The following is a 26,915-nucleotide window of genomic DNA, read 5'->3' as shown; positions in this document are numbered from 1 at the left end:
CATAAACATGACTTTGAAAACATTTCTGTTTATTGCATTAGTCGTACTGTTATTGCATTAGTCATAGATTATCCGTAAAGAAAAGCAACTGAAACCTGAAATTATTTTGTCTATAAAACTAATATTGGTATTTCATTATTTAAAACAGGAAGTTCTCAATTTTTTGTGTAGAAATACATAATGTCTAACAAAAATTATCATCCCAGATTTTTCATTTTTTATACAGAATATGTAAACATACAAGGGATTATATGAACATTTAATTTTCCATTGAAAATTTGTAAATGTACCGACTGCTATATTGTGTGTAATAACTGTGATTGTTATTCAGATATTGAAGGGATGAAGCTCTTCATATGAAAGTTTCAGTACCAGTTCCAGTAGTAGTTCCAGAACAAGTTCCAGTTTGTCTATGATGGTTTTGACACACAGTCCATTTCAGTCTATCATTGCAGTGTGGACAGCACACCACAATGCCAAGGCATTTTGGGACACAGTGATCCACCTAGTGTCTCAAAGGACCTAGGGTCTCAAAGGCATGGGGTTGACAACACAGATGACCTAAAACCATCCCACACATTATGTGGACATGTGGGAATGACACATCGATGCAGCATTGTGCCAATCGACTGAGCATGCCACTGCTGCCCTTCAACAAAACTTCTTAGTATGAGGGTACTACAAATAGCTGCCTATCAGCAATGAATGGGTCAGTAAAGAGTTTGTTAAGAGAGTGCAGCAAACATGGGCGCCATGTTAGATAGCCTCCTTTAGTCATTTACACTCCTCAGGAATAAAGTGACACAAAAGTCGGTGTTTCATTCTGTAACTTATGTATAATCTTAATTGATTTCAAATAGCAATGTATTTGCATTAGTTAGAATTGAACAAGAAGTATGTCAGTTCTCAAGATAAGCTATGAAAATGATAACTTACTTCACACTGTCAGTGGTACATTATGTCATAAATGTTTTTGCTTCTGTTTATATTTAATTAGGGTTAATTGTTGTGCTTATGACTATATCTGACTGTCACAAATAGGAAATATTAGTTCAGTTATTATGGGAGTACATCACTGCAATTAGCTGTAGCACAGACCTTATGCTAAGTACACATAGTGTGATGGTCGCCTGCTTTATTTCTTCATTGATAGTCCTCGGTGTCAACATATTGCATTGTTATACTGTCTGTAAAATGGGAGGTGGATATTCAACACTGACTACTGTAAATGATGTAGCTGACAGTTGCAAAGTTGTGTTTCACAGTTCTTTATTTTCACTGTCCACAACCTCCCACCATTGCACAGTTATACGGCCAGTTCACCATTGGTAAATGTAGATAAGCCTCATTAATAGGTTGCAGGCAAACATGAGCATACTGCTACAATAATTTTCTGTTGAACATCTATGAGCAGTAAAAACCCATTCTACAGTTCTTGCCCGCGGTGGCTCAGATGGATAGAGCATCTGCCATGTAAGCAGGAGATCCCGGGTTCGAGTCCCGGTGGAGGCACACATTTTCAACATGTCCCCAATGAAGTACATCAACACCTGTCTGCAGATAGGGTGTCCATTTAATTATCATTTCATTTCTACCAAAGCTGCATGGTCATCAAGGGTAACTGTTCTTTCGGGAACAGATACTACCGTCATATATATAATTAAAATATGGCTTCCCGGTCATTGACCTTGTGCGAACGCACATGCTATGCCTGAACTCGTATGGGACTTTTTAGATTAATTTGCCACGAGTAATGAGTATGATGGGCGAACATCTATTAGGTGCACTATGAATGTAGTGGTGTGGACATGTTGGCAATTTGGGTCTCACGGGGAGTGTGCAAGGGATAATTCCCTGCAGGCGCACTATCCTCTGTGCCCTCGGTGGCTCAGATGGATAGAGCATCTGCGATGTAAGCAGGAGATCCCGGGTTCGAGTCCCGGTAGGGGGCACACATTTTCAACATCTCCCCAATGCAGTACATCAACGCCTGTCTGCAGCTAGGGTGTCCATTTAATTGTCATTTCATTTCTAGCAAAGCTGCGCGGTCATCAACGGTAACTGTTCTTTCGGGAACAGATACTACCGTCATATATAGTTAACTAGGAATGGTCACAATGAATCAGGAAATTAATTACATATACAAAACTAAGCACAAAATTAGATCTGGTGTGTTGTTCTTTAAGACTGAGGGTCACCCTTTCTCTTTTATGGAAATGCAGATTATACTCATGCATGTTGATGGTATTTAGGCAAAACTGAAAATAAAATGAATTTAAGGAGGCAGGTGGCAAAACGAGAGGAAGTAAGAAGATCCCAGCTTGCTACATCACAATAGGTATACGAAGTTGATGATTCGACTAGCATAGAAGGTACTGGTACAAAATGTGTGTTATTCTCAATGTGGATATAAAAGTAGTAAGATTAGTTAATATAAAGTAAAGACAAGCTATACAATCTACCATTCAAGTATATAAATGTTTAAAACTGTGCTTTTATAGCCATGTAATGAAAAAAGAATGAAAATTAAAATAAGACTGCCATGATTTGTTATCTCTCATCTTCTCCATACTATGGCTCTTTATGTATGTGAATATAACAATTACTGTGGTTTCTATGGCTCTACAACATTTTGTTGTAGTACTGTAGTAAAATTGTCTAGAAAATTTCCAGCCTTTTATCATGGTGTGAAAATATGCATATGTGCCCTCGGGTGACAAGATTTTAAATCTATATGACAGTATAGCACCATCTATATATTATACTGAATACATAAACATTGTATCATTGTATGGCTGTGTGTACTTAGCATAAGGTTCTTGCAACAACTGATTAATATTGATGAGCTCCCATAATAACGTAGCTAATATTTCCAAATTTGTGACAAATACATATAGTCATATGCACAACAGTGATGAACACTAATTAATCACAGGAGCAGGAAACTGTATGGCATAATGTACCACTGTGCATATCTTGAGATCTGATATTCTTTGTGTTCAATTCTTAACTGATGCATATACTTCCTGTATATGATGCTTCTGTTTTAAATACTTGAAAATAGTCCAGGATCAGAATCATATGATAGTGGGACAAATAAGTGAAAATGACAGATGAATGCAGTATGAAATCATTTAAAGAATTCTGTAGAAAATATGAAAGGAAGCTGATTATTTGAAGTATTTTAAAAGTACTACATAATCCTTCTGTCTTAACATGATTTGTGAAATTTTCCTTAAATTAATAGTATTTTTAGAATACATTTTATATTATGGTTTGGAGAGTATGCCAGACTCTTCACATGGTAGCACCAGGCATGGCATTGTCTACATATGAATTTTTCCAGTAGTATATTTTCACAGCTGATTTCCAGAAGTGTTCAGTGTCAGCAGAACACTGTTTGCCAGTCACTGTAATTTCCAGTATACTGGTTGGGTCTCTTTAGGGCAACTTTTTACGAAAGATAAAGCTGCTAGATAACTAGGGACAGTTGAAACAATTAGTGGAAAAAGAACAAATGGCAAATTGCACAGTACAAATGGTAACAATCGTAATGCATTTAGACTTTTCCATTAACATACAAGATGCTTGTTCAGTAAGAAAAATGAGCTCCTTATATCTATGTATGTCACTGAAAAACCAAAACTTTTTTTGCAGGTATGCTGTGCTTAATAAAACATCATCTGAAAGTCACAGAAATTGATAGATCCACTTAGATGGATGTAAATTATTATTACATTACTCTTTGTGTAATATGAGGAAAGGGAAGTGGCTAAATACCAGAGGTGGAATAAAATCCCAGGCCATAGACCACTGTGTGTATTGCTCTATGGGTGTTATGCTTCAGTAATAAATCTGGCAGCATACACAGTAGGAGTCCAGACTGTCTGTATGTCCCCATCAGGAAATGTTTTAAACTTCAGTAAGCAATGAGAGAGGATACTAATAAGACTTCATAGAAATGACACGAATGTGATTGTATATGAAGATTTTAATTAATAACACTGGTTGACTACATATTTTACTATATATGGGAGGGTACATCAGGCTCCTCACCCCAAAAGTAATAAAATTTTGTGCTGGCTTGAGGTGAAGATATCAATGTGACCTCTAACTATGGACCAATTTCCATCCATGCTGCCTTCTTGAAAAGTTTTGATAAAGTAGTTTTCTGAGAAGAACCATTTAACAGCAGCTCAGTTTGGCTTCCATAGGGGCTTCCCTACTGAGAAGGCAATATATGATCTTATGAACTCAGTTCTAGTAGAAGTAAACAATAAACATTAGCCTTTTCATCTTTTTTGTGATCTTACCAAGGTATTTTGATGATATAATCATGAAATTCTGCTAGGGAAACTAAAATGATAGGACATTAAATATTGCCCTCTTACATGGCTGGACTGATACCTTAACATTAGAAACCAGAGGATCACATTAGCAAATGACTGTACAGGAATAAAATTAAATATTGTTGTGTTCAGTGCTTGGCCCACTCCTGTTCTTGGTCTACATAAATGATTTATTTGGAATGTTGGAGGGCTCATCAGAAACTAGAATGTATATTAATGAAGGACCAAATGACATTCACTCATGGCAGACATGCTCAGAAGGATAATGAACAGGCTTAACCAGGTTCACAGTGAACAGGTGAACCCTTAATATTAGTAAAACCCATGTTATGTAATTCTGAACAAATTAAAACAACTTACCGATACTATAAGTAGAGATAAATGGTTATACACAGGATAAATATCCATATTGGAAGTTCCTGTGAATCCATATGTATTATAAGGTGAGGTGATGGTAGCATGTGCACACACTCATGATAAGGCTCATTTCTGCATGCACTGTACTGAGAAAGCCTTATCATTGTGCTGATCTGCAGACAAGATTACTATCACATTTTGCATACTTTAATTCAGTTCTGTCCTGTTGGTCCTATGGTATAATCTTCTGGCACATTACTGTTAGGGTTAGTCTACAGAAGTGTGCAGTAAGAACATTGTGTGAAGCTGATAATAAAACATATTGCAGATGCCTCTTCATGGACCTAGGGATTCTTATAGTTGCATTCCAGCATGCATATTCCCAGTTCAACAAACTCAGAAATTCGCAACCACAATACCAGAAGTAGAAATAAATTCCTCTAGAGTACACGTCCCTCTCAAGGGTTCGGAATCAAGTTTTATATTCTGGTGCACAAGTCTACAACAGGTTGTTGGTGGAGACTAGGCAGGGAATTGAAAATCGCCAAATATTCAAATGCAAAGTACAAAAACACATCATTACCCACTTCTAAAATTTAATGAAAACTTAGACTCAGGAATATAAAATTTTGCATAACTAATATTTGTATTCAGATGGAACCTGAATTTTTCAATAGCTAGATACCTTTGTAAAGTTATATAAAAACTTTTATATAAGTGTTAGATGAAAACAGCATATAATTAGCATAGGAAAAGCAATTGCTTTTTGGAAAGTAGCTATTTCTCTCCTATGTATTTACATAAAGTTATCTAGAAGTAATTACCATAATTGTCAGTGTAAGTAGAACATCACTAATCATATGTTGTTAGTACACTTTATAGAAGTAGCCAGCAGTAACTGTTTCTACCTGTTGTAATATATGACTTGACTCATTCAACAGACCTAAAGGCCTTTCTTCATGTTGAGATTTATTGAACAGGGTGTGTGAATGAATGGTTAGATTCTCTTGTTCCCAGTGAACATTGAATTTTTCAAAATGCAGTTTCCCATGCTCAGTATGGAACACACTGAAATAGAAAATAAGTAATTGTAATCTGTCAAGGCTCACAAATGATTCCTTTGGTCATTCTTAGTTATCTGATGAATGCATTGAATGTTCAGTGGTGTTGCCACAGTTATCATTTGGCTGGGATGTAGTTCAATGGCAAGGGTTACTTCGCCAGCAGCAAATTATATGTGCTACATGCAGCAGGCACAGATCCAGGTTTCAGTTATGTTGTAAGGACAACACATACCACATTACCTTATTGGCCTTTTAACAAGCCTGAAGTTCCTACAATTTTAATGATAATAATCATAAAAACATGTTTTAGTATAATAATAATAAAATGTTTTAACAAAACAATAATACTTTCTCAAATCAGTGCTTAATGTATTGCTTTTAACATGCCATCAAAGAAACTTCAGCATCTGAAATGCATACATCCAAAAATTTGAGAAGTACATAAGTACATAGTTGGTGCAATTAGTTTAACAACTATAGTAACAAGAAACTCTCACTACTCTGGCAAGTCATAATTTCTACAATATAAAAGTATGCACTCATTATTATGAATTTTTCACTTGGCTCTATGATTGTGAACACAGGTCTGCAGACTGTGGCTGTGTGAGCATGTAAATGGGAGATGCTATTACCTTCGGATGTTTCTGACTACATTCCAGAAGTCAGTATGTACCTGGACCATTTCAAAGGTATTACGTGTCATGATGAAATATTTTACCCAAAAACAATCAGTAACTTCAAGTTGATTCTCATATGTGTATAACTTATCATTAACTTATAATGTCACTACCAGGATGAGCATTGTCAAAAGTCTGATGTAGGATTTTGGGACTACTAGTTTCTTAACTTCTAGCATTGTTTGCACACTAACATGATATGGAAAGGTACATTAATTTTGATCTACCTTATGTTTCATTTTAATTTCCAATGTTTAGATGTGTGAACAGGAAATCATTCTTATTTTGTCATTCCTTGCTCTTGCTGTAACCAAATTATCCTTTTTTTGTGGACATACGTAAGTATCCAGAACTATCTCCATTTGGAGGTTCTCATAGTCATTTCTCACAGCAGTTACACTGCATGCAGTTTTTTGTTGATGTCACAGTCAAATGATAGGAACATTATCACTATATTGATCGATCAATTGAAGCTTTGTGGATATTGTATCACAGACACAGTCCCTTTGACTGTTCAGAGAGCCATTAAAACCGCCCAAAGATGTAAAGAAGCATGCATGAGCAGTGATTGTTAGATGGAGGGGTCCGACAGCCAATCAGTTCCAGTCATTCCAAAAGGAAGGAGGTACACGGCTTGTGTTGTCTGCAGCTCAACCATGCCTAGACGGTCAATGCCGCAGTTTGATCATGTCCTCATTGTTACTTCATGCCAGGAAGGGCTGTTAACAAGGAAAGTGTCCAGGTGTCTTGGAGTGAACCAAAGCAATGTTGTTTGGACACGGAGGAAATACAGAGAGACAGAATCTGTCAATGACATGCCTCACTCAGGCCACCAAGGGCTACTACTGCAATGGACGATCGCTACCTACAGATTATGGCTCGGAGGAACCCTGACAGCAACGCCACCATGTTGAATAATGCTTTTCGTGCAGCCACAGGATGTTGTGTTATGACTCAGACTGTGCGCAATAGGTTGCATGATGCACAACTTCACTCCTGACATCCATGGCGAGGTCCATCTTTGCAGCCACAACACGATGCAGCCCACTGCAGATGGGCCTAACAACATGCCGAATGAACCGCTCAGGATTGGCATCACGTTCTCTTCACCAATGAGTGTTGCATATGCCTTCAACCAGACAATAGTTGGAGATTTATTTGGAAGCAACCCAGTCAGGCTGAATATCTTTGACACACTGTCCAGGAAGTGAAGCAAGGTGGAAGTTCCCTGCTGTTTTGGGGTGGCATTATGTGGGGCTGACATATGCCGCTGGTGGTCATGGAAGGTGCTATAATGGCTGTATGATATGTGAATGCCATCCTCCATCCGGTAGTGCAATCATATTGGCAGCATATTGGCAAGGCATTCGTCCTCATGGACTAAAACTGCACCCCCATCGTGCACATCTTGTGAATGACTTCCTTCAGGATAATGACATCGTTCGACTAGAGTGGGCAGCATGTTCTTCAGACATGAACCCTGTTGAACATGCCTGGGATGGACTGAAAAGGGCTGCTTATTGACAACGTGACACACCAACCACTCTGAGGGATCTACGCTGAATCACCGTTGAGGAGTGGGACAACCTGGACCAACAGTGCCTTGATGAACTTGTGGATAGTATGCCACGACAAATACAGGCATGCATCAATGCCAAGAGGACATGGTATTGGGCATTAGAGGTACCAATGTGTACAGCAATCTGGACCACCACCTCTGAAGGTCTTGTGGTATGGTGGTACAACATGCAATGTGTAATTTTCATGGGCAATAAAATAGGTGGAAATGATGGTTGTGTTGATCTCTATTCCAATTTTCTGTACAGGTTCTGGAACTCTCTGAACTGAGGTGTTGCAAAACTTTTTTTGATGTGTGTGTATGTATTTCATCATCACTTAAATTGAGTGATTCTATTTATACTAAGAGTATATGTTAATAAAAATTAAGGATTTGTCTAAGGAATGTTACAAAAACCACAGTGGGTATCACTTTCATCTGAAGTTACACAATAACTGGAGTGATAAATGTCAACATCAGTAGATGCAGTTTAATATTAAGTGCAGAGCTCTCCAGTTATTCAAATCAGGTAAACTATTGAGGTAAGTATGCTTACAACATTGCATGCCTTTTGAGGAGGATTTTGGCTTAAATTTTACATGTACTTCCACGGAAGGAAGCAAATGGCTCCAAGGCTTGATGCATTACTAATGTCTGTGCTCATGATTTTGGACAAATCCTTAAACAGCATTTGAAACACTGGTAGCTATAATTACAGGCATTTCAGACTCTGTGCACTTCTCATCAATATAGCTGAACTGAGTAAAAGAGTGACTGATATGTATTTTTCTTACTGTTAATTGACATTTCAATGTATATGAACTTATGAAAATAATATTTAATATTGACTGAATTAAAGCAAACCCTTTACAAATGCATTTGTCTTTGTTGTTGTGATCTTCAGTCCAAAGACTGCAATTAACTATTTCCCTATGCCTCAGCATAAGTCCTAGCAACATATCTCTTCTTTAGTCTAATTATGTCACAAGTTTCTTTTCCCCCTATTCTGATTCAGTATCTCTTCAATAATTATCCTATCTACTCACCTAATCTTCAGCATTCCTCTGTAAGCTTATGGAGCTGTAATTCACTTCCTTGCATTGTGCTTCATCCTGTAATTGTTTCGTATGGAAGTTCAAAGATTGTAACTTTCTTGGTGATTAATTGATAATTCTTAAACCTGCCACATGAAAGAAAGTGCACTGATTCTTTGGTGCTGCTATATCTGTACCATATACTGCTACTGTTCACATTTAATCAGAAGAAAGATAAATTTGCGTTAATACAACCTTTTAGGCCATGAGCCATTTGTGCAAGACTTACAAACATATTTTTTGGTAAAGTGCCAAATTCATACTTACCACATTTTTTTACCTTAGAATTTTGAAACTTTTTTTATATTGTAGAAGAGTCAAGCATGTTGTTGGATATTAATAATATGGTAAACAAGTTTTTCTTTCTTTATTAGGGTTTTAAAAAATAACATGGTCTTTACAATTGGCAAGTACAATGTGCAGAAAATAAATAGAACTCTTATATAAAGTAACTGCAACAACTGTACAGCATATGCAATTGATGGGTGAAATCTCCAATGCTTTTGGCACACAACTCTTTACGTTTGTCACATATGTTATTAATCCAAAATGGTATCTCTCAAAAAATAAAAATGTGCTTATATTATGTTGACAGTGCACTTGAAATGAAATTAATGATCTGTAACCAGAATTTTTTGTTTCAGAAATGCACAGTTGTATCTTGCATCTAAGTTTGCAGTAAGAAATTGTATTAAAATGTGGCATCTAAGTTGTAATTGTGTTATTTATTATAATGCATATCAATATATTGAGGAATTATTGGCAATTTAACTTTGTGAAGACCACATTAACTGTGAATAGAAACACAACAGTTATCTACTACATAAAAAAGTAAAAACAGGCAAGGGTTGTACTTATTTTGTTATGGTGCACTGCTAAATGCCTTACTAGGATGAACGAAGTTTTCAAATTTAAAGATAGTTCATTGTGCTTAGTTTGTGTGCATTGGAGCAATGCTGTACATAATACTTCATAGAAAAAATGGCTGGATGGCAGAACAGAACTAATGCTCAGTTGTGTCCATTAGTACGGCTGTGCTGAATGTCTCAGTACCTCTTTGGTATAACATTATTGTGCGAATACTGCTTTGTATATTTCAACGTACAAAATAGGCAGTTGTCATTGATTGGCAGTGAAAGTATCTCATTGTCATCATTCACAGATTCTCATCATTCGTGTCCCATTTTTCAGGCATCGTTCGAAAATTATAAGTCAACATTTTTGCACTCACTACAAAGGGTTACCTCAACTTTTTTCTTATAAAGCTGAAGTCATTGCTATGACTTCAAAGGAAAGGGAATTTTCTTGCTGATATTCCAGAAATCTTATTTTCTTAAACTGTGTTTGCTGTATGCACAACAGTATCTCTGGAAAACTACAGTAAAACAATTTTACTGATACTGAGAAGTGACAAGTAATTGTAACAAAAGTTATTTGGAGTGACATATGATGCCTGTTTACGTGGAATAGTCCTGTATTAATTAATAACCACAGGTGGTATGCCTTTTTATTCATTCTTCCTTCTTCTTGGTTCCAGTGAACAGAAGTTGTTGCACAGTAGGGTGATTGTAGAGGTTTACCGAAGCTGCGGCTCCAAGGCAGGATCCTACCCAGTAAACAATTATGTGCTCTTCGTATGTATTTCCAGGGCAGTCATATTTCAGTGATGAGGCCAACACTGGGTTGAAATAGCCACCTGTGTAGTTGAATGCTGAAAACCCAACAATTTTTTGAGATAGTGTGTATTTGCTCTTTAGTAGAGTACAGACTGAAATGAATATTTGTGACAATTGAAACTATTTGCTGGATCAAAACTCAAATCTTTATACTTTCCTTACATGGGAAATACACTACCAACTCAGATCCCTCAGTATGGCTCATGAATCTTCTCAGGGCTTCAGCTAATTTGGAAGTTGTAAAGAGGAACTAGTGACAAGGTGAAGCGTTGAATCAATCAGTGGCCAATCCTCAGGTAGCACAGTTGGTAGGATGCTGTCCAGGACAGGCAGATACTTTGGCAGGTATCTTGGTCTGGCACAGAGTTTTAGCTTGTCACAAATATTCAGCAAGTTTGTGTCTTCATTGTGAATTTCAAAAATAAGGAAATCATACTAAGACCCATTGCTTAATTTTTTACATTGCTTAATATTAATTGATGCAACTTTTCATTAAATAAATTGATCTGATGTAGATGGAGGACTAATGCAAACAATTAAGGTTATAATGGTTCCATTTGAATAAAAAGTATTATAATATTATTCACAGTGTGTTAGTCTGAGGTTTTATATCAACATTATGAGAATAAATGTTTTATCTTTTTAAGGCTCTGAATATTTTCTGAGACTGACATGCCTTGCCTTTTAATATGGGTGTTGTAAACCAATAAGTTTAAATGAACTGCAGTTGTGAATTTTTTTATATAGGTTAACTTTATCTCCAAATCTTCTTCCATCTTCACTTGCTCTTGATCTTGCTACATGTAGAAATTTACAGATAGGACAATGGCCAGTCATATTTTTTATCATACTGGTATGTCTGTTCTTTTCAGCATAGCCCTCAAGATACTTGTTGGATAAAGACTTCAGTCTGACTACACATACATACAAATAAACACACAGATGTACAAAACAAAACTGTTCCAGTTAAAAATTGTGGTAAAGAAAACAGCAAATAAAAATGAAGAAAACAGTGTGTGTGTGTAATGAAGAGAAAGAGAGAGTAAAAAATGAGCAATAGATCTTAAACTGGTGCAGTTTTCTGAGTTGATGTGTGTCTTTCCTCATTTTTTTGTATAACTATATTTTACTTTTTTATTCATTCTGCCTTTTGTTTCTTTGCAAGGAACAGATATTCAGAAGGGTTTGTTATTTGTCTGCGACCCTGAAAAATCCTTCAGATTTTCTTGTATCAGTAATGTATTACAGATGCCTGTAACTATTGGTGAAAGACCTTTAAGATGTAGTTAGATTATTAAAACAGTGAATGTAGTACATCTTCATGGACTTGGGCACATACACAGCCATATACACAAAGAAAAAGATAATCACCACATATAGTTTAAGCAAAGCACATTAATCTGAGGCACATGATATCAATTTGTCATTCTAACAATAATTTAATCTTTGTAAGTACTGGGATGGGCCAAGGGAGATGGGTCTATAATTGGAAGTGACTTGTTCACCTTCTCTTTTGCAAATGGGTATTAGTACCACAAATGTCAGTCTTTCATAAAATACACCTCAACAAATATTTGAAACAGTAAATCAAGAGGGCTATTATCAAGTCAGCATCAGATTATAATAATTTGATTGAAATATGATCTTACTTCGAAAACTAATTGGTTTTCATTGAGCTAATGATTTTTGTGGCATCTTTAACAGTTAATTTTGTGAAACAGATCATACTGGTGCCTATAAATATTGCAACTGGCAAACTTGGTGAATAGGAGTGAGTACAGATATATTGCATCCATCTCTTCCCCATTCTTCCTTGTAGTGTAATTCCTTCTACATTGGATTATTCTTCTTAACCACACATATACTGCAAAATACCTGATACCGGGCAGTAACTTTGAGTTAAAAAGTCCTCCACTATATGGGAATTACATAGCGTGTGTAAAGGCACAGGTTGTGATGCAGGAACGATGACACATGGAAGTTTTGGTCTGGCCACAAATCATGCACTGATAGCCAAAGTGGTTAAGGTGACCGCTTGAGTAAAGTGAGAAAGTGGGGTTTGAATCCCAGTCTGGCACAAATTTTCATTGTTGTCATTGCCTTATACAGTGGATGGTTGTTCGTATGTGCAACTGGAAATAAATTTCGTGAACTGTACTGTAGTCTCTGTGATTTATATGATGGTCCCCTGGACATTAAAAACATAGACAGCAAAGCATACTTTGCAAAGTGCTCCCATGTTGGCCACAATATTGGTAATGCATTCAATTTCTCCAGCAGCATGATTGACAACTGCAGGCTGATTATTGCTCCATTTGGACATGTTGCAATACACCTCCGAATTGCATCCCATAGATGCATCCCATCCATGGGAATTAAATCATGCAAACATGCAGGCCAATCCATTCACCGAATATCTTCTCAGTCCAAGGAGCTCCTCCACTTGCACTGACACCTGATGTCATTGCCATCCATAGAAATGGAGCCAGGGCCAAATGGAGCCCTGAATGGATGCATATGGAGAAGAAGTTCAGAGTCATTATAATGTTGACTGCTGAGTGTAACATGTTCAAGAATAAGGTCATGCAACATTATGTGTCCCACACCATAACACTTGGACCACCAAAACTATCATGTTTGACAATTTTCCTGGTTGCATTATATGTTTCCACCTCTTGCCATATGAGAGTAGACCAAGAATCACTACTGAATCTGCTTACATCTGAGTAGAGCACATGATCCCACTCCTCTGCTCTTGGCACCATCAAAAATGGTGCCATCATTGTACAGACATCACAAGGTATTGGTCATTGACAAAGTGAGTCCCCCACGAAATCACTGTGCCACTGTGGAGGGTGCAGTACATTTGACATGGGTTCCTTGTTGTCTGTTGCACAATATACCACTCGTAAGCCACTGTAGCTGACCATGTTCAACCATCTTCTCTCCTTTGAGCAACAGCACCTATGGTTTGGAACACTCCCTATGCACTTGAAACAATGCTGTGAGTAATACCATACTTTTGAGCTACACATATCATGCCTCATTCTTCTTCCAGTTTCCCAACGATTCTTCACTGTGTGAAGCTGTCCAAATGATGTTGTAAACACCATCACAGTGCAGTGGAACTGCTTGTTGATTGACACACACTTTACTGGGAGACCTCTGGCAACATGGTCCCTCACTTTCATTTGTTTCCAGTGATAGCTGATATGCTATGTTGCTTTATCTATCTCGTCCTCAAATTTTGCAGAGCAGTGTATAATGTATGTGAAACTTTTCAGTGTTTCCAAATCTCTTCGACATGTACAACACTCTTTCCTGATACTGAAACCAAGTGTTTGCAATGATTAAATTATGCTTTCAGTAAAATTCTACCAGGTGGTTTCTCCTGCTATTCACATTCACCAGTCCATGTTCTCCTACTATTTTTCTTCTTTTCCTTTACTAGTACCAAACACCAGTGCCAAATCAAAATTAAAGTTCTGTCCAATTAACTGTCTGAATAATTAGTTTTGTCTTACATACTTTTTTCAGTCTATTTGCATAAACTTGTACTAGGGTGGTGGGTGTTGGTTTCATGTCTATCATGGCTACTACAATGTATTAATGACACTGATCATAGTAGCTTACTCATATTTCTAATTTCTTATTCATTATTAGATCTACTTCAGCATTATCCCTGGTTGATTCTGTGTTTGTAACCCTGTACCACAAGTCCTGCTCTTCCTGTTACTGCACTTCACTAATTCTTACTGTATCTAATTTCAATTTATCTCTTTCCTGTTTAAAATTCTATAGCCTACTGACCCAATTAGGGAATCTAAAACTCCATACTCTGAACCATAAAATGCCAGTTGTGTTTTTCCTGATGAGGACACCATCCTGAGCAGCTTCTATTAGAGATCCAGACAGGGATCACTCTAGAGGATGCTATCATCATTAAGCCATACAGTTAAGAATGCAGGGCCTTGGGGAAAATGACATATGTAGTTTCACCCAGGTTTCAGATGTTCATCATACTAACGTAACAATGGCTAATGTTACAAGGCCAGATCAGACAACCACCCTGAACATCCCTGAAACTACTGAAAAGTCTGCCACACTTATTCAGGGACCACAGGTTTGTCTGATCTGTTCACAGATACCCTTCCATTGTGATTGCAAATGTGGTACAGCTACCCAAGCCACCCCATCTTGGCAATGTCAACAGTTCATGGGGGAGGAGTGGGGGTGTGCGGGAGGGGGGGGGGGGGGGAAGGGGGAAGATAAACTGAACTCTGCAATAAACTCCATGGTACCATAAAAAGTTGTCAGTTGGCAGCTGCTTCATCCTCTGCCTTAGCAGCATTGAACAAAGTGTATAAGAGAAAAATCATCAACAGAACCTTCTCCAGCCATCAGTACTGGTTTTCCAAATTATAAGCATTGCTTAACCTTCAAGAACTTTATTAGTTGTCATCAAGAGGGTATATAGGCCCATTCTATTAATCTTATTTGCATTTTTAAATTTTGTAGTTGGTATATGAGTTAATTTAATAGCAGCTCATACAGTGTTGCTTGAAGATAGCAGTCTTTTTTTATCAAAGGACAAAATGGAATTGAATCGCAGCAAAAATGAATAGCAACAGAAGGTAATGTATTTGATTACCTGCAACAACTAGAGCTGTTGAAAAGAATGCATCGAGTACATTGGCTAGCGGTGTCTCCCTTTCGTTCAACGCACGTGAGACAAGTCGACAGGCACAGGTTGCTGCACCCTCTATTGCAGCACCAGTGAACATGGGTACCTGAAATGCATAATTTACTTGACATAGAAAACAATAAACATATATCACATGTAATGCTGCTTACTTGCTGAGCGTACACTGTAATGCCCTCTTTACAAATTAATAAACATAAGTTACATAGGTTAAATACAGTCTTTTGCAACTGTAAGGAAGTCTACTTAAGACTAAATGTATTTCATGTCATTTTAAAGCATCTGCAGTGGTCACTGTAACAAGATAGTTTTTCTCACAATTTTGTTTTGCTAGTATCATGAACAGTTCTCATGCTTTAACTTTGTGCTATAAATAGTATTTATTACTCTCAGTTTTTTGTTTCTTACATCATTCTTCAGATTCTTCCATATATGTGGCAAATTTTAGCACACAGCACTTTCACTGACATTAAATATATTCACATTTTTGTGTTATGAAAACTACTGCAATCTCTCCATTTTGTGCACTTTGTTTTGATGTGTGGATTGTGTTCCTTTTTTGTTTATTTATGGTGGAAAGGAGATCATTTGCTATTGCTCTCTTTAGAACATCCCAGGGTGCCCCTGAGAACTACTACACCAAGAATTGTTTGTCGACTTTTGGCATGATCAATGTGTAGATTTTTTTCAAGATCACACTTTATTTATGAAAATGTACACTCAAATCACCAACAAAATTTACATTTTCACACAAACCATGTCTTTTAGATCATATTTCCATGCTCTGGTATGTTCTTGATACCTTATGTCAAAAGTGCTGTTGGTCTGCTCTAACTAGAGTTGGTAAATGCCAGATTTTTGGTAAATGTTGGTGTTGTCTTCCTTCTTTAGGCATTTCTGTGCTGAGTTGGTATGCTGTTTTTAATCATTGTTTCTTCAGGATGTCCCCAATTATGCATGTCAGTTTGTCTCTCTATGTGAGTGTGTACCAGCTCGTCTGTTGAATTTCTGTGTTGTGCCTTGTTGTGTAGTGGTGGTTGTAATAAATCAGGATCTGACAGAACTTTAGTTCAGTTAACAAACTATATGATACCAAAATTCCAGCCAGATTTCAATTGACTTTTGTAAGTAAATTATATGTTCCATAACTGTGGATGTTCATAGAGTTTTCCAGTTGCTGTGTGCAGTTTTCCAGGAAATATGATTTTCCATGTATTTATCAATATATTCTCACAATTTAATTTTGCACAGAGAAAGGTGGTTGGCAAATAATTAACAGGAAGTGCTCTGAAAACAAATCGACATTATTTTTACTATTTTTATCATTCAAAATGCAGACAATGCAAATGTTCCTACTTATATTTTTATTTATTTCACTGTCATTATGTGATCAATATTGCAATATAATAAGAAGTTTCCAATTTTTATATTTGGTACTTTTGTAATCTTTGTTATCAGATATTATTGGTAAAAATCTTCACATAATTATGTATCTTCAAGAGACATTCTGTAAACTAAATCTAATATATAATTCAAAAAACAGAAGTTATCTTAATATTATTTTGACTTATGCAATATTCTGGGACAAAGTACTTAAAAAAACTAAACACCGCCCAAACAGGCCATGAAGACCCAATGGTACTGACCACCTGCTGTGTCATGCTCAGCCCACTGACGTCACTGGATGCAGATATGGAGGGGCATGTGGTCAGCACACTGCTCTTCCGACCATTTGTCAGTTTACGAGATTGGAGCTGCTGCTTCTCAATCAAGTAGCTCTTCAGTTTGCTTCACAAGAGCTGAGTGAACCTCGCTTGCCAACAGTGCTCAGCAGACAAGATGGTAACCCATTCAAGTGCTAGCCCACACTTAGCTCTGGTGATCTGACAGGAACCAGTGTTACCACCGTGGCAAGGCCATTGGCTGAGCAAAGTACTTATGAGATCTGATTGGCACTAATTGCATCAGACTAATTTCCACTTGTGTTCAGTTCTGGTCAGGCTCATACTTACTGCTTTTGACATGGCTTGGATTAACACAGAGAAACTCTTTGCAATTGATGTTGAGTTCTAACTTTTGCATCAGACTAATTTCCACTCATGTTTAGTTCTGGTCAGACTCATACTTACTGCTTTTGACATGGCTTGAGTTAACACCTAGGAACTCTTTGTAATTGGTGTGGAGTTCTAAATTTTATGTTTTGATATTTACCTGTGGCATTTTGAAAAGGTGTGAAATGTGTTGTGAAAGAATGAATAAAAAACATTTGAGACAGAAAAATTATTATCTCTGTGTCATTTTAAACTTTGGACCACAAACTGGACACTAAGCAACATTACTACACTGTTAGATACTGATAACTTTTGTTATGTTTCGATGCTACTTTCCTTCAGCTCAAACACCCATTGCCTGTTGAACTCATACAATGTCAACATGAATTATAAACATGCAATTAGTTAACAATTACAATGAGCTGCATCGTGGAATTGTTGGTGAGTGTGTTTGTTGTGGATGTTGTTGGTGTCTGAACTTGTGTGATGTTTTTATTTTTTTATTTTTATGTTTCTCTGGGTGTTCTTATACAATTTCATATTTAGAGATTCAGCGTTTTTTTCCCTGCTATCTGAATTATAATGTCCAGCTCCTTATAGTTGTTTTTGTCAAGTGGTACTATATTTAGTGTGGGGAGCGTATCTCTCAGAGCTGCCTTTTTTTTTTTTTTTTTTTTTTTGGAGTGTGGTGACTAGATGGTTGGTGCAGTATTGTGTCTGTTGTGGTGTTTTACATGTAGCTGCTGAGTGGGTGGTTATTTTTCGTTGTGATGGATATATCTAGCAAGTTTATTTGACCTGATTCTTCTTTCTCTAAAGTGAATTTTATATTTCTGTGTAATTTGATTAACTCTATATGCAGTTGTTCTATCTTCTTTTCTGGTGCATCTACAAACCACCACCACTGCCACCATAGGATGGAAATAGCGTAGACATGGAATTTATTTACAATCCAAAGTAAAACAAACTCGACATGGAGACCCACACGTAATTGTCTCCATGCTTATCTTGCCATAGCATGCTGCTGTGCTATGGCTCAGGAGCTATTGCTGCTGTGACAGCCCAATGCTGCCAGATACAGTGAACCATCTCGTACCATCTTGAAAACTGGGTAAGTATCTCCACGTATGCCAGAGACAACCCACGCAGATAACTGCTTTCAACAGGACTCAACATGCCTTAACCAAAAAGCAACTGCTGAAAGCAGCCCACACATCTGAGCTCTCTCTCTCTCTCTCTCTCTCTCTCTCTCACATGGGTAACAGCCAAGAAGCATTCCAGGCACTTGTGACAAGATTGGTGTGCTATCAGAAGCAGCCAGCAGCAAAGGCGAATGCAGACAGTCCGAAAAATGGTCTAATTTTTTTATTGCATCTCTCTAATTCCCCAGCATATTTTCAGTAGTGAGGCTTTTTTTACGATCATTACATCACAAGTGGGGAATCAACCATCAGTGTTGTACTCATTTGTATTTTACTAAGAATGATCCTACAACTACAAAATTGGCGGGTTTGTATGATTTCTGCATGACAGCGAAAAACCGCTGAGAACTGTGGTGGAATCATTAAATTTGTCTTATTGGCATATGCAACACTAATATATGGTCACTGTAGGTAACGGGCTGTCCAATGGCAATACTACTTATCATGTATCACATGTAAACAGCAAGACGACTCCACACGTTGGTGCCTATGGTGTAATGGTAAATGTTGTTACCTAGAGGAAGAAAAACATGGTTTCCCTATTAGAAACAAAATGTCTGTAAAGCGAAATTTTGCATAGTCATTCATTACAACAGTCCCAAATCTGTCTATCGCTATAAATTAACAGGGACATTAGAAACACGAAGAATATCCGTACCTCAAACATAGCAAAACATTAATCCATACATGTCAGCTTCCCAATTCCAGCCTCCTTATATAGCATCCCCATATATGTATTCCTCATTTATAACCGAACATTTCTTAGTAAAATACCTTACACTGACCGATGTTAGTATCTAGAGACCTACTAGTGGACATTTATATTGGGAGTGTCTTCTAGACCAAAAGCAGGCCATGTTTAAGGAATGAAAAACACAACTGACGAGGGTGTGACATGCGTGTAGGATTTGTGAGCGTTTGCTGTTTCACAGTTCAGTTCGATAGTTGTTCAGACGTACGCAGATGTAATCCCTGAATTAGTTTCTTAGCTCCGCAGTAAAATAGGATTCTATGAAAGAGTGTCAACACCCTTCTCAAGAAAATCTGCAGGGGAATTTCAGGAAATGTGCATTTGACGTAGGCTCTGCAATAGTTCTACAACAGCCATCATATATCTCTCTTAGAGTCCAAAGGAATAAGATATAAGTGGGACAGATGGGACAAAAAGTAGCTTTAAAAGTAATGAGGTATATATTGCTTAACAACATGACAAGCAGAACAGTGAGATATGTAAAGATTTAGCACATTATTAATTTTTTCTACACGCCATTTAAGAGTGGAATGACTTTGATATCAGATTTAGTGTAGAGTAGCATATATCTCGAAGTCTATAAGATACGTCAGCATGTTTTCTTAAGATTATGGAGTAACAAGATGTACATTTAGTTACAATGTAATATCATCTTTAAGCATAGTTTGAAATAGAGGAGACGGAATTTGCTGTATATCTTGTAGACAGTAGTGAAGGGGGAAATAGATTAATAGTTCTCCAGAGCAACGATCAGAGGAATCTTGCTTTTGTTCCAATGATTGTACTGTGCTTAGTACAGTATCTGCATGATATCACATTTAGACTGGAGTAGAGCATCCCCCCCCCCCCCCCACCCCCTCCATGGGTATTGCACAAAGTCATCCCCTTTAGTTTCTGATGGTGCACTATGCGATCTACATATGATTTTTAGAAACTTAAACAGCACCCAAAATAAAACATTTGTCTGAAATCATTCTAGTGATTCTACGAGATCAGTACTGAGAAAGTTTTTAACATTCACATACCCCCTTACGGTAGGTGGTGGAGAGTAAATTAAGACTCATGCTACTCCCCTCATGTGGAAGGAATTGCTGGTGGTAAACATCTGTAATTCCTCATTGTGCTCATTTCATGAGCCATATGAGAGAGGAAGTAATATATTTCACCCAGTACACTCACTCCCACTTTTACAACAATAAACTTCTCTGTGATACACAATAACTCTAATGCTGTCACCTATTAAGTATGATAGATATAGCGGAGAAGCGCTGGAAGCCAGTTTGAGGGTGAATGAACAACATGTGCTTACGTTATATAAAATGGGATCCCCTGATGTTAAAATGCATGTCCTAATCAATCAAGTACATCGGCTATTGCATCAGCTTTTTCGATATAATGGAAGAGTTTTTTGGGATTCTTAACAAAATGGAGATTAGTGACTACCAAACATCAAACAACGACTTCTGCATGCAAGAGGACACAACCAGGGAAGTGCTACTGTTATTCACAATTCATAAGGGCTATAAAGATATGTGAAACTCACAGCTCAGCTGGTAAGGTGTCAGATTATACAGTAGAAAAATAGGTTACCTCGATTACAGTACTGCAACAGGCAGTAATAGATTCAAATGAATTCATGCAGAGAGATGGCTATCACCCCTCAACTGGCTAGGTTGCAATGCCTGCACACATTTTTTCTACAGTCTTCTCCATGACTCTGATAATTAACTAAAACTATTGCTTAGCATTTGACTAATTTTAAGCCAATTATCATAATTTTAGACTTTTTTTTGTGTTCTTTCCACAGTGTCGGTGGTGAAAAATTCACTACTTTTGAAATATATGAAGCTGACTGATTTTGACATAAAACTACTGATTTGGGTGAGGATGATCACATATTGTTGATCTTGCAAAAAAGAAAAGAAAAAAAAGGTTTGATGCTATTTACTATGTGCATATTACTTTACATGATACTTTGGACATGAGGGAAATATAAACTGGTGTTTTGGGTGTTCTGCATAGTTTACACTGAATTAGAGAAACAAATTTGCAATTCATTGGAAATGGTCAAAGATGTGGTACATGTAAGTCTCACTCATATCACATCACTGTGTGGTAGGTCAAGCTGCTCAAGCTGCCTCTGACATGAGCGGCTCTGTTAATGCAGATTCCAATGAAGATGATACAAGTATTAATATAAGTGCTATAATAAAGCTGTAGAAACATATTTTCTCAAACCATTCTCTACAGTACAGTCAAATATAAATCCATGGTTTTCTGTACGCTAGGATGATCCTACTAAACTCCAGGCAAAATCAGTAAGGCTTTATTCTTATGATATCACAAAGCAAAAGCACTAGGGAATTACTTCACATGGGTATGGGGACACAACTACCTTGAACCAATGGAGGTGAGCTATGTGTTGGATGCATCAATATGTTTTAAATGTAGAAGGTTCGTACATGTACATGATATAGATGGTGAGAGAGTGAGTCCCATTAGTGTGGAAATTTCAGTGTTGATAGAGTGAGTTTGGTTAAGGGATTGTTAGTTGCTAAATTTGTTGTGGTAGACTGGCCAGGTATGGACCACAGCCAGCAAAAAATGGTCTGTACTGTGGCAATATCTTACTTCCTCCCACATACATCTTGTGACATGACTGCAATGGGAAAATCTGGAAAATTAGAGCTAATATCTAGGTTTACCGAAAATCGATCTTTACAACCATTGTTGATTTTTTAAACCCATGGAATAATTACATTTAATGAACATTTATTTTGATAGAGTGGTGATCTACATCTCAGACAGCTGTTCTTTTTCAGATGCTGTTTAAGTTCCTAACTATCATATGTACAATGCACTGTGCATTATCATGCAACTAAGTGGACGACTTTGTTCATTACCATGGAGGGAGCATATGCTCTACTCTAGTCTAAATCTTATAGCATGCTGATACTATACTAACCACAGTATAATTGATGGTGCAAAAACTAGATAATCCCTGATCTTTTCTCTGGAGAACTATAAATCTATCTCCCCTACACTATTGTCGGCGAGATATACAGCAAATTTAGTCTTCCTTATTTTGGAATGACGTTACCTTGCATTTCTGTGACAGCCCAATGCTGCCAGATGCAGTGAGCCACCTCGCCTCATCTTGAAAACTGGGTAAGTATCATCACACATTGGTGTCCTATAGCAAGATAAATGTGCAGATCATTATGTGTTGGTTGGTTTCCAACTCACATACGTTGCTTTCCAACTCACTTTCTTCAGTAAAATGCATCTCTATCCTATTCCCATTCTATGACAGTGGGGAAGCTGTTTATTACTTATATTGTATATTTAGTGATGTGTTGTGAGGAGATTTTCTTGCCATTATTTACTATCGTACTATAGCTGTATAGTATCATTTTCCCTTATGGAACTTTATAGTGAAGTCATAGTTTTTGACATAGTTATAATGCAGGGGCAAGTTCCTTGTGGATTTGGTATGTACTTGTTGCAGTTTGCTATTTTTTAATGTGGGTATATTTGTTAAAATAACATAGTTTGCTAATTGTTTAACATGTGACATTGGTGTGTTGTTTAAATATCACACTGATTTAACTGTTCAGTTTTGTATTATATACGCCATTGCTTGACGATCATGAGAAGTGTGTATTTGGAAAAATGTAATAAATTATAGCAGTCAGAGGTGGTTATACTTTGGAATGCTTACAAAAAAGATATCATGACATCATTAATTTATATTAATTCAGTGCAGCCCATTCACACACTGCAATGTCTAAGTGTCTTATGTCATAGTGTACATTGACATTTTCCGCAGTCATGATGTCATTAAATTACAACTAATCAGGTGCATCGAAGTCAGACACTGTAATGTGAAAATGTTATGGCATATACTGTGTTAATCTTTCCTGCTGTTTTTGAAAAATATTTATGATGTCACTACGTTATAGTAATTCAGCAATACCTCAGTCACACACTGAAATGTGAAAGTGTCATATATTATGTTGCTATTCTCGTCGTTTTTCAGAATATTTATGGTGCCATTACATTATAGTAATTCAGCAACACCCCAGAAGCCCTTTGTAATGTCAAAGTGTCTTACATCATAAATCATGCAATTACAGTGCACGGAGCACAAATGACGAATCTTAAACAATTTGAATAGCAATACAGAAGGGGGGGGGGGGGAGCTTGATTCCCATTGGTCTAGAGAGAATGGATGGAGGGAATTGGAGGAGGGGGAGGGCGACCTTAATGTACCTGTTATTTTATGTTTTACAGTTACGTGAAAGCTGTGACTGGGGTATCAGGTTACACCCTGCCCTACAGGTGTTGGAGGTGCATGAGGGAGATACTTAGCAGGTATCAGGTTATATCCTGACCATGAATGTACCTTACACAACTGTCTGGCAGGTGGTGGCAGAGGAGGGGGGATTCCCCAGAAGTGAGTGCACGATCTTGATTTAAGACCATCATCTTGGGCATTGCCAGCACTGTTCCACTACTCTCACCCTTGTTTACATTTTCCATACTTTCACTAGATCAACTAAGGTGAATGATGAGACGATTGCTATGATTAGAAAACAACTCATTTCCTTCTCCTGGAGAATGACATTATCTCCCAATCTTCCTTTGAGGTAGATACATTTTTAAGCCTCCCCCCATGAACCATGAACCTTGCCGTTGGTGGGGAGGCTTGCGTGCCTCAACGATACAGATAGCCATACCGTAGGTGCAACCACAACGGAGGGGTATCTGTTGAGAGGCCAGACAAACATGTGGTTCCTGAAGAGGGGAAGCAGCCTTTTCAGTAGTTGCAGGGGCAACAGTCTGGATGACTGACTGATCTGGCCTTGTAACACTAACCAAAATGGCCTCGCTGCTCTGGTACTGCGAACGGCTGAAAGCAAGGGGAAACTACAGCAGTAATTTTTCCCGAAGGCATGCAGCTTTACTGTATGATTAAATGATGATGGCGTCCTCTTGGGTAAAATATTTCAGAGGTAAAATAGTCCCCCATTTGGATCTCCGGGTGGGGACTACTCAAGAGGACGTCGTTATCAGGAGAAAGAAAACTGGCGTTCTAAAGATCGGAGCATGGAATGTCAGATCCCTTAATAGGGTAGGTAGGTTAGAAATTTAAAAAGGGAAATAGATAGGTTAAAGTTAGATATAGTGGGAATTAGTGAAGTTTGGTGGCAGGAGGAACAAGACTTTTGGTCAAGTGAATACAGGGTTATAAATACAAAATCAAATAGGGGTAATGCAGGAGTAGGTTTAGTAATGAATAAAAAAATAGGAGTACAGGTAAGATACTACAAACAGCATAGTGAATGCATTATTGTGGCCAAGATAGACACGAAGCCCATGCCTACTACAGTAGTACAAGTTTATATGCCAACTAGCTCTGCAGATGATGGAGAAATTGATGAAATGTATGATGATATAGAAGAAATTATGCAGGTAGTGAAGGGAGAAGAAAATTTAATAGTCATGGGTGACTGGAATTCGAGAGTAGGAAAAGGAAGAGAAGGAAACATAGTAGATGAATATGGATTGGGGTTAAGAAAAGAAAGAGGAAGCCACCTGGCAGAGTTTTGTGCAGAGAATAACTTAATCATAGCTAACACTTGGTTCAAGAATCATGAAAGAAGGTTGTATAGATGGAAGAACCCTGGAGATACTAAAAGGTATCAGATAGATTATATAATGGTAAGACAGAGATTTAGGAACCAGGTTTTAAATTGTAAGTCATTTCCAGGGGCAGATGTTGATTCTGACCACAATCTATTGGTTATGAACTGTAGGTTAAAACTGAGGGAACCGCAAAAAGGCGGGAATTTGAGGAGATGGGATTTGGATAAACTGAAATAACCAGAGGTTGTACAGAGTCTCAGGCAGAGCATAACGGAAGAATTGACAGGAATGGGGGAAAGAAATACAGTAGAAGAAGAATGGGTAGCTCTGAGGGATGAAATAGTGAAGGCAGCAGAGGATCAAATAGGTAAAAAGACGAGGGCTAGTAGAAACCATTGGGTAACAGAAGAAATATTGAATTTAATTGATGAAAGGAGAAAATATAAAAATGCAGTAAATGAAGCAGGCAAAAAGGAATACAAATATCTCAAAAATGATATGGACAGGAAGTGCAAAATGGCTAAGCAGGGATGGCTAGAGGACAAATGTAAGGATGTAGAGGAAAATTAAAGAGACCTTTGGAGAAAAGAGAACCACTTGTATGAATATCAAGAGCTCAGATGGAAACCCAGTTCTAAGCAAAGAAGGGAAAGCAGAAAGGTGGAAGGAGTATATAGAGGGTCCATACAAGGGCGATGTACTTGAGGACAATATTATGGAAATGGAAGAGGATGTAGATGAAGATGAAATGGGAGATATGATACTGCGTGAAAAGTTTGACAGAGCACTGAAAGACCTGAGTCGAAACAAGGCCCCAGGAGTAGACAACATTCCATTAGAACTACTGACAGCCTTGGGAGAGCCAGTCCTGACAAAACTCTACTGTCTGGCGAGCAAGATGTATGAGACAGGCGAAATACCCTCATACTTCAAGAAGAATATAATAATTCCAATGCCAAAGAAAGCAGATGTTGACAGATGTGAAAATTACCGAACTATCAGTTTAATAAGTCACAGCTGCAAAATACTAACGCTAATTCTTTACAGACGAATGGAAAAACTGATAGAAGCCGACCTCGGGGAAGATCAGTTTGGATTCCGTAGAAATGTTGGAACACGTGAGGCAATACTGACCCTACGACTTACCTTAGAAGAAAGATTAAGGAATGGCAAACCTACGTTTCTAGCATTTGTAGACTTAGAGAAAGCTTTTGACAATGTTGACTGGAATACTCTCTTTCAAATTCTAAAGGTGGCAGGGGTAAAATACAGAGAGCGAAAGGCTATTTACAATTTGTACAGAAACCAGATGGCAGTTATAAGAGTCGAGGGGCACGAAAAGGAAGCAGTGGTTGGGAAGGGAGTGAGACAAGGTTGTAGCCTCTCCCCGATGTTATTCAATCTGAATATTGAGCAAGCAGTAAAGGAAACAAAAGAAAGGTTCGGAGTAGGTATTAAAATCCATGGTGAAGAAATAAAAACTTTGAGGTTCGCCGATGACATTGTAATTCTGTCAGAGACAGCAAAGGACTTGGAAGAGCAGTTGAATGGAATGGACAGTGTCTTGAAAGGAGGATATAAGATGAACACCAACAAAAGCAAAACGAGGATAATGGAATGTAGTCGAATTCAGTCGGGTGATGCTGAGGGAATTAGATTAGGAAATTAGACACACAAAGTAGTAAAGGAGTTTTGCTATTTGGGGAGCAAAATAACTGATGATGGTCGAAGTAGAGAGGATATAAAATGTAGACTGGCAATGGCAAGGAAAGCCGGCCGGTGTGG

The 26,915-nt window shown here is 37.6% G+C and overlaps 1 protein-coding gene across 1 annotated transcript in view; it reads right to left on the bottom strand.

Annotated features, from left to right (window-relative positions):
* Positions 1-9,449: 9,449 nt before the first annotated feature.
* LOC126457292 (aquaporin-11) overlaps positions 9,450-26,915 on the bottom strand; it is a 229,819-nt gene continuing 212,353 nt past the window's right edge. Inside the window, exons 5-6 of the mRNA XM_050093464.1 lie at positions 15,427-15,565; positions 9,450-10,810 (exon numbers count right to left, since the gene is read on the bottom strand). Of these exons, the coding sequence (XP_049949421.1) occupies positions 10,611-10,810; positions 15,427-15,565 (339 nt within the window). The 3' untranslated portion in view covers positions 9,450-10,610. The remainder of the gene's footprint in view (positions 10,811-15,426; positions 15,566-26,915) is intronic.

This window comes from Schistocerca serialis, chromosome 2, assembly GCF_023864345.2.
Source record: "Schistocerca serialis cubense isolate TAMUIC-IGC-003099 chromosome 2, iqSchSeri2.2, whole genome shotgun sequence".
Taxonomy (NCBI): Eukaryota; Metazoa; Arthropoda; class Insecta; order Orthoptera; family Acrididae; genus Schistocerca; species Schistocerca serialis.
The sequence above is the reverse complement of the archived record's forward strand: the minus strand, read 5'-3'. Positions and strand labels throughout refer to the sequence as shown.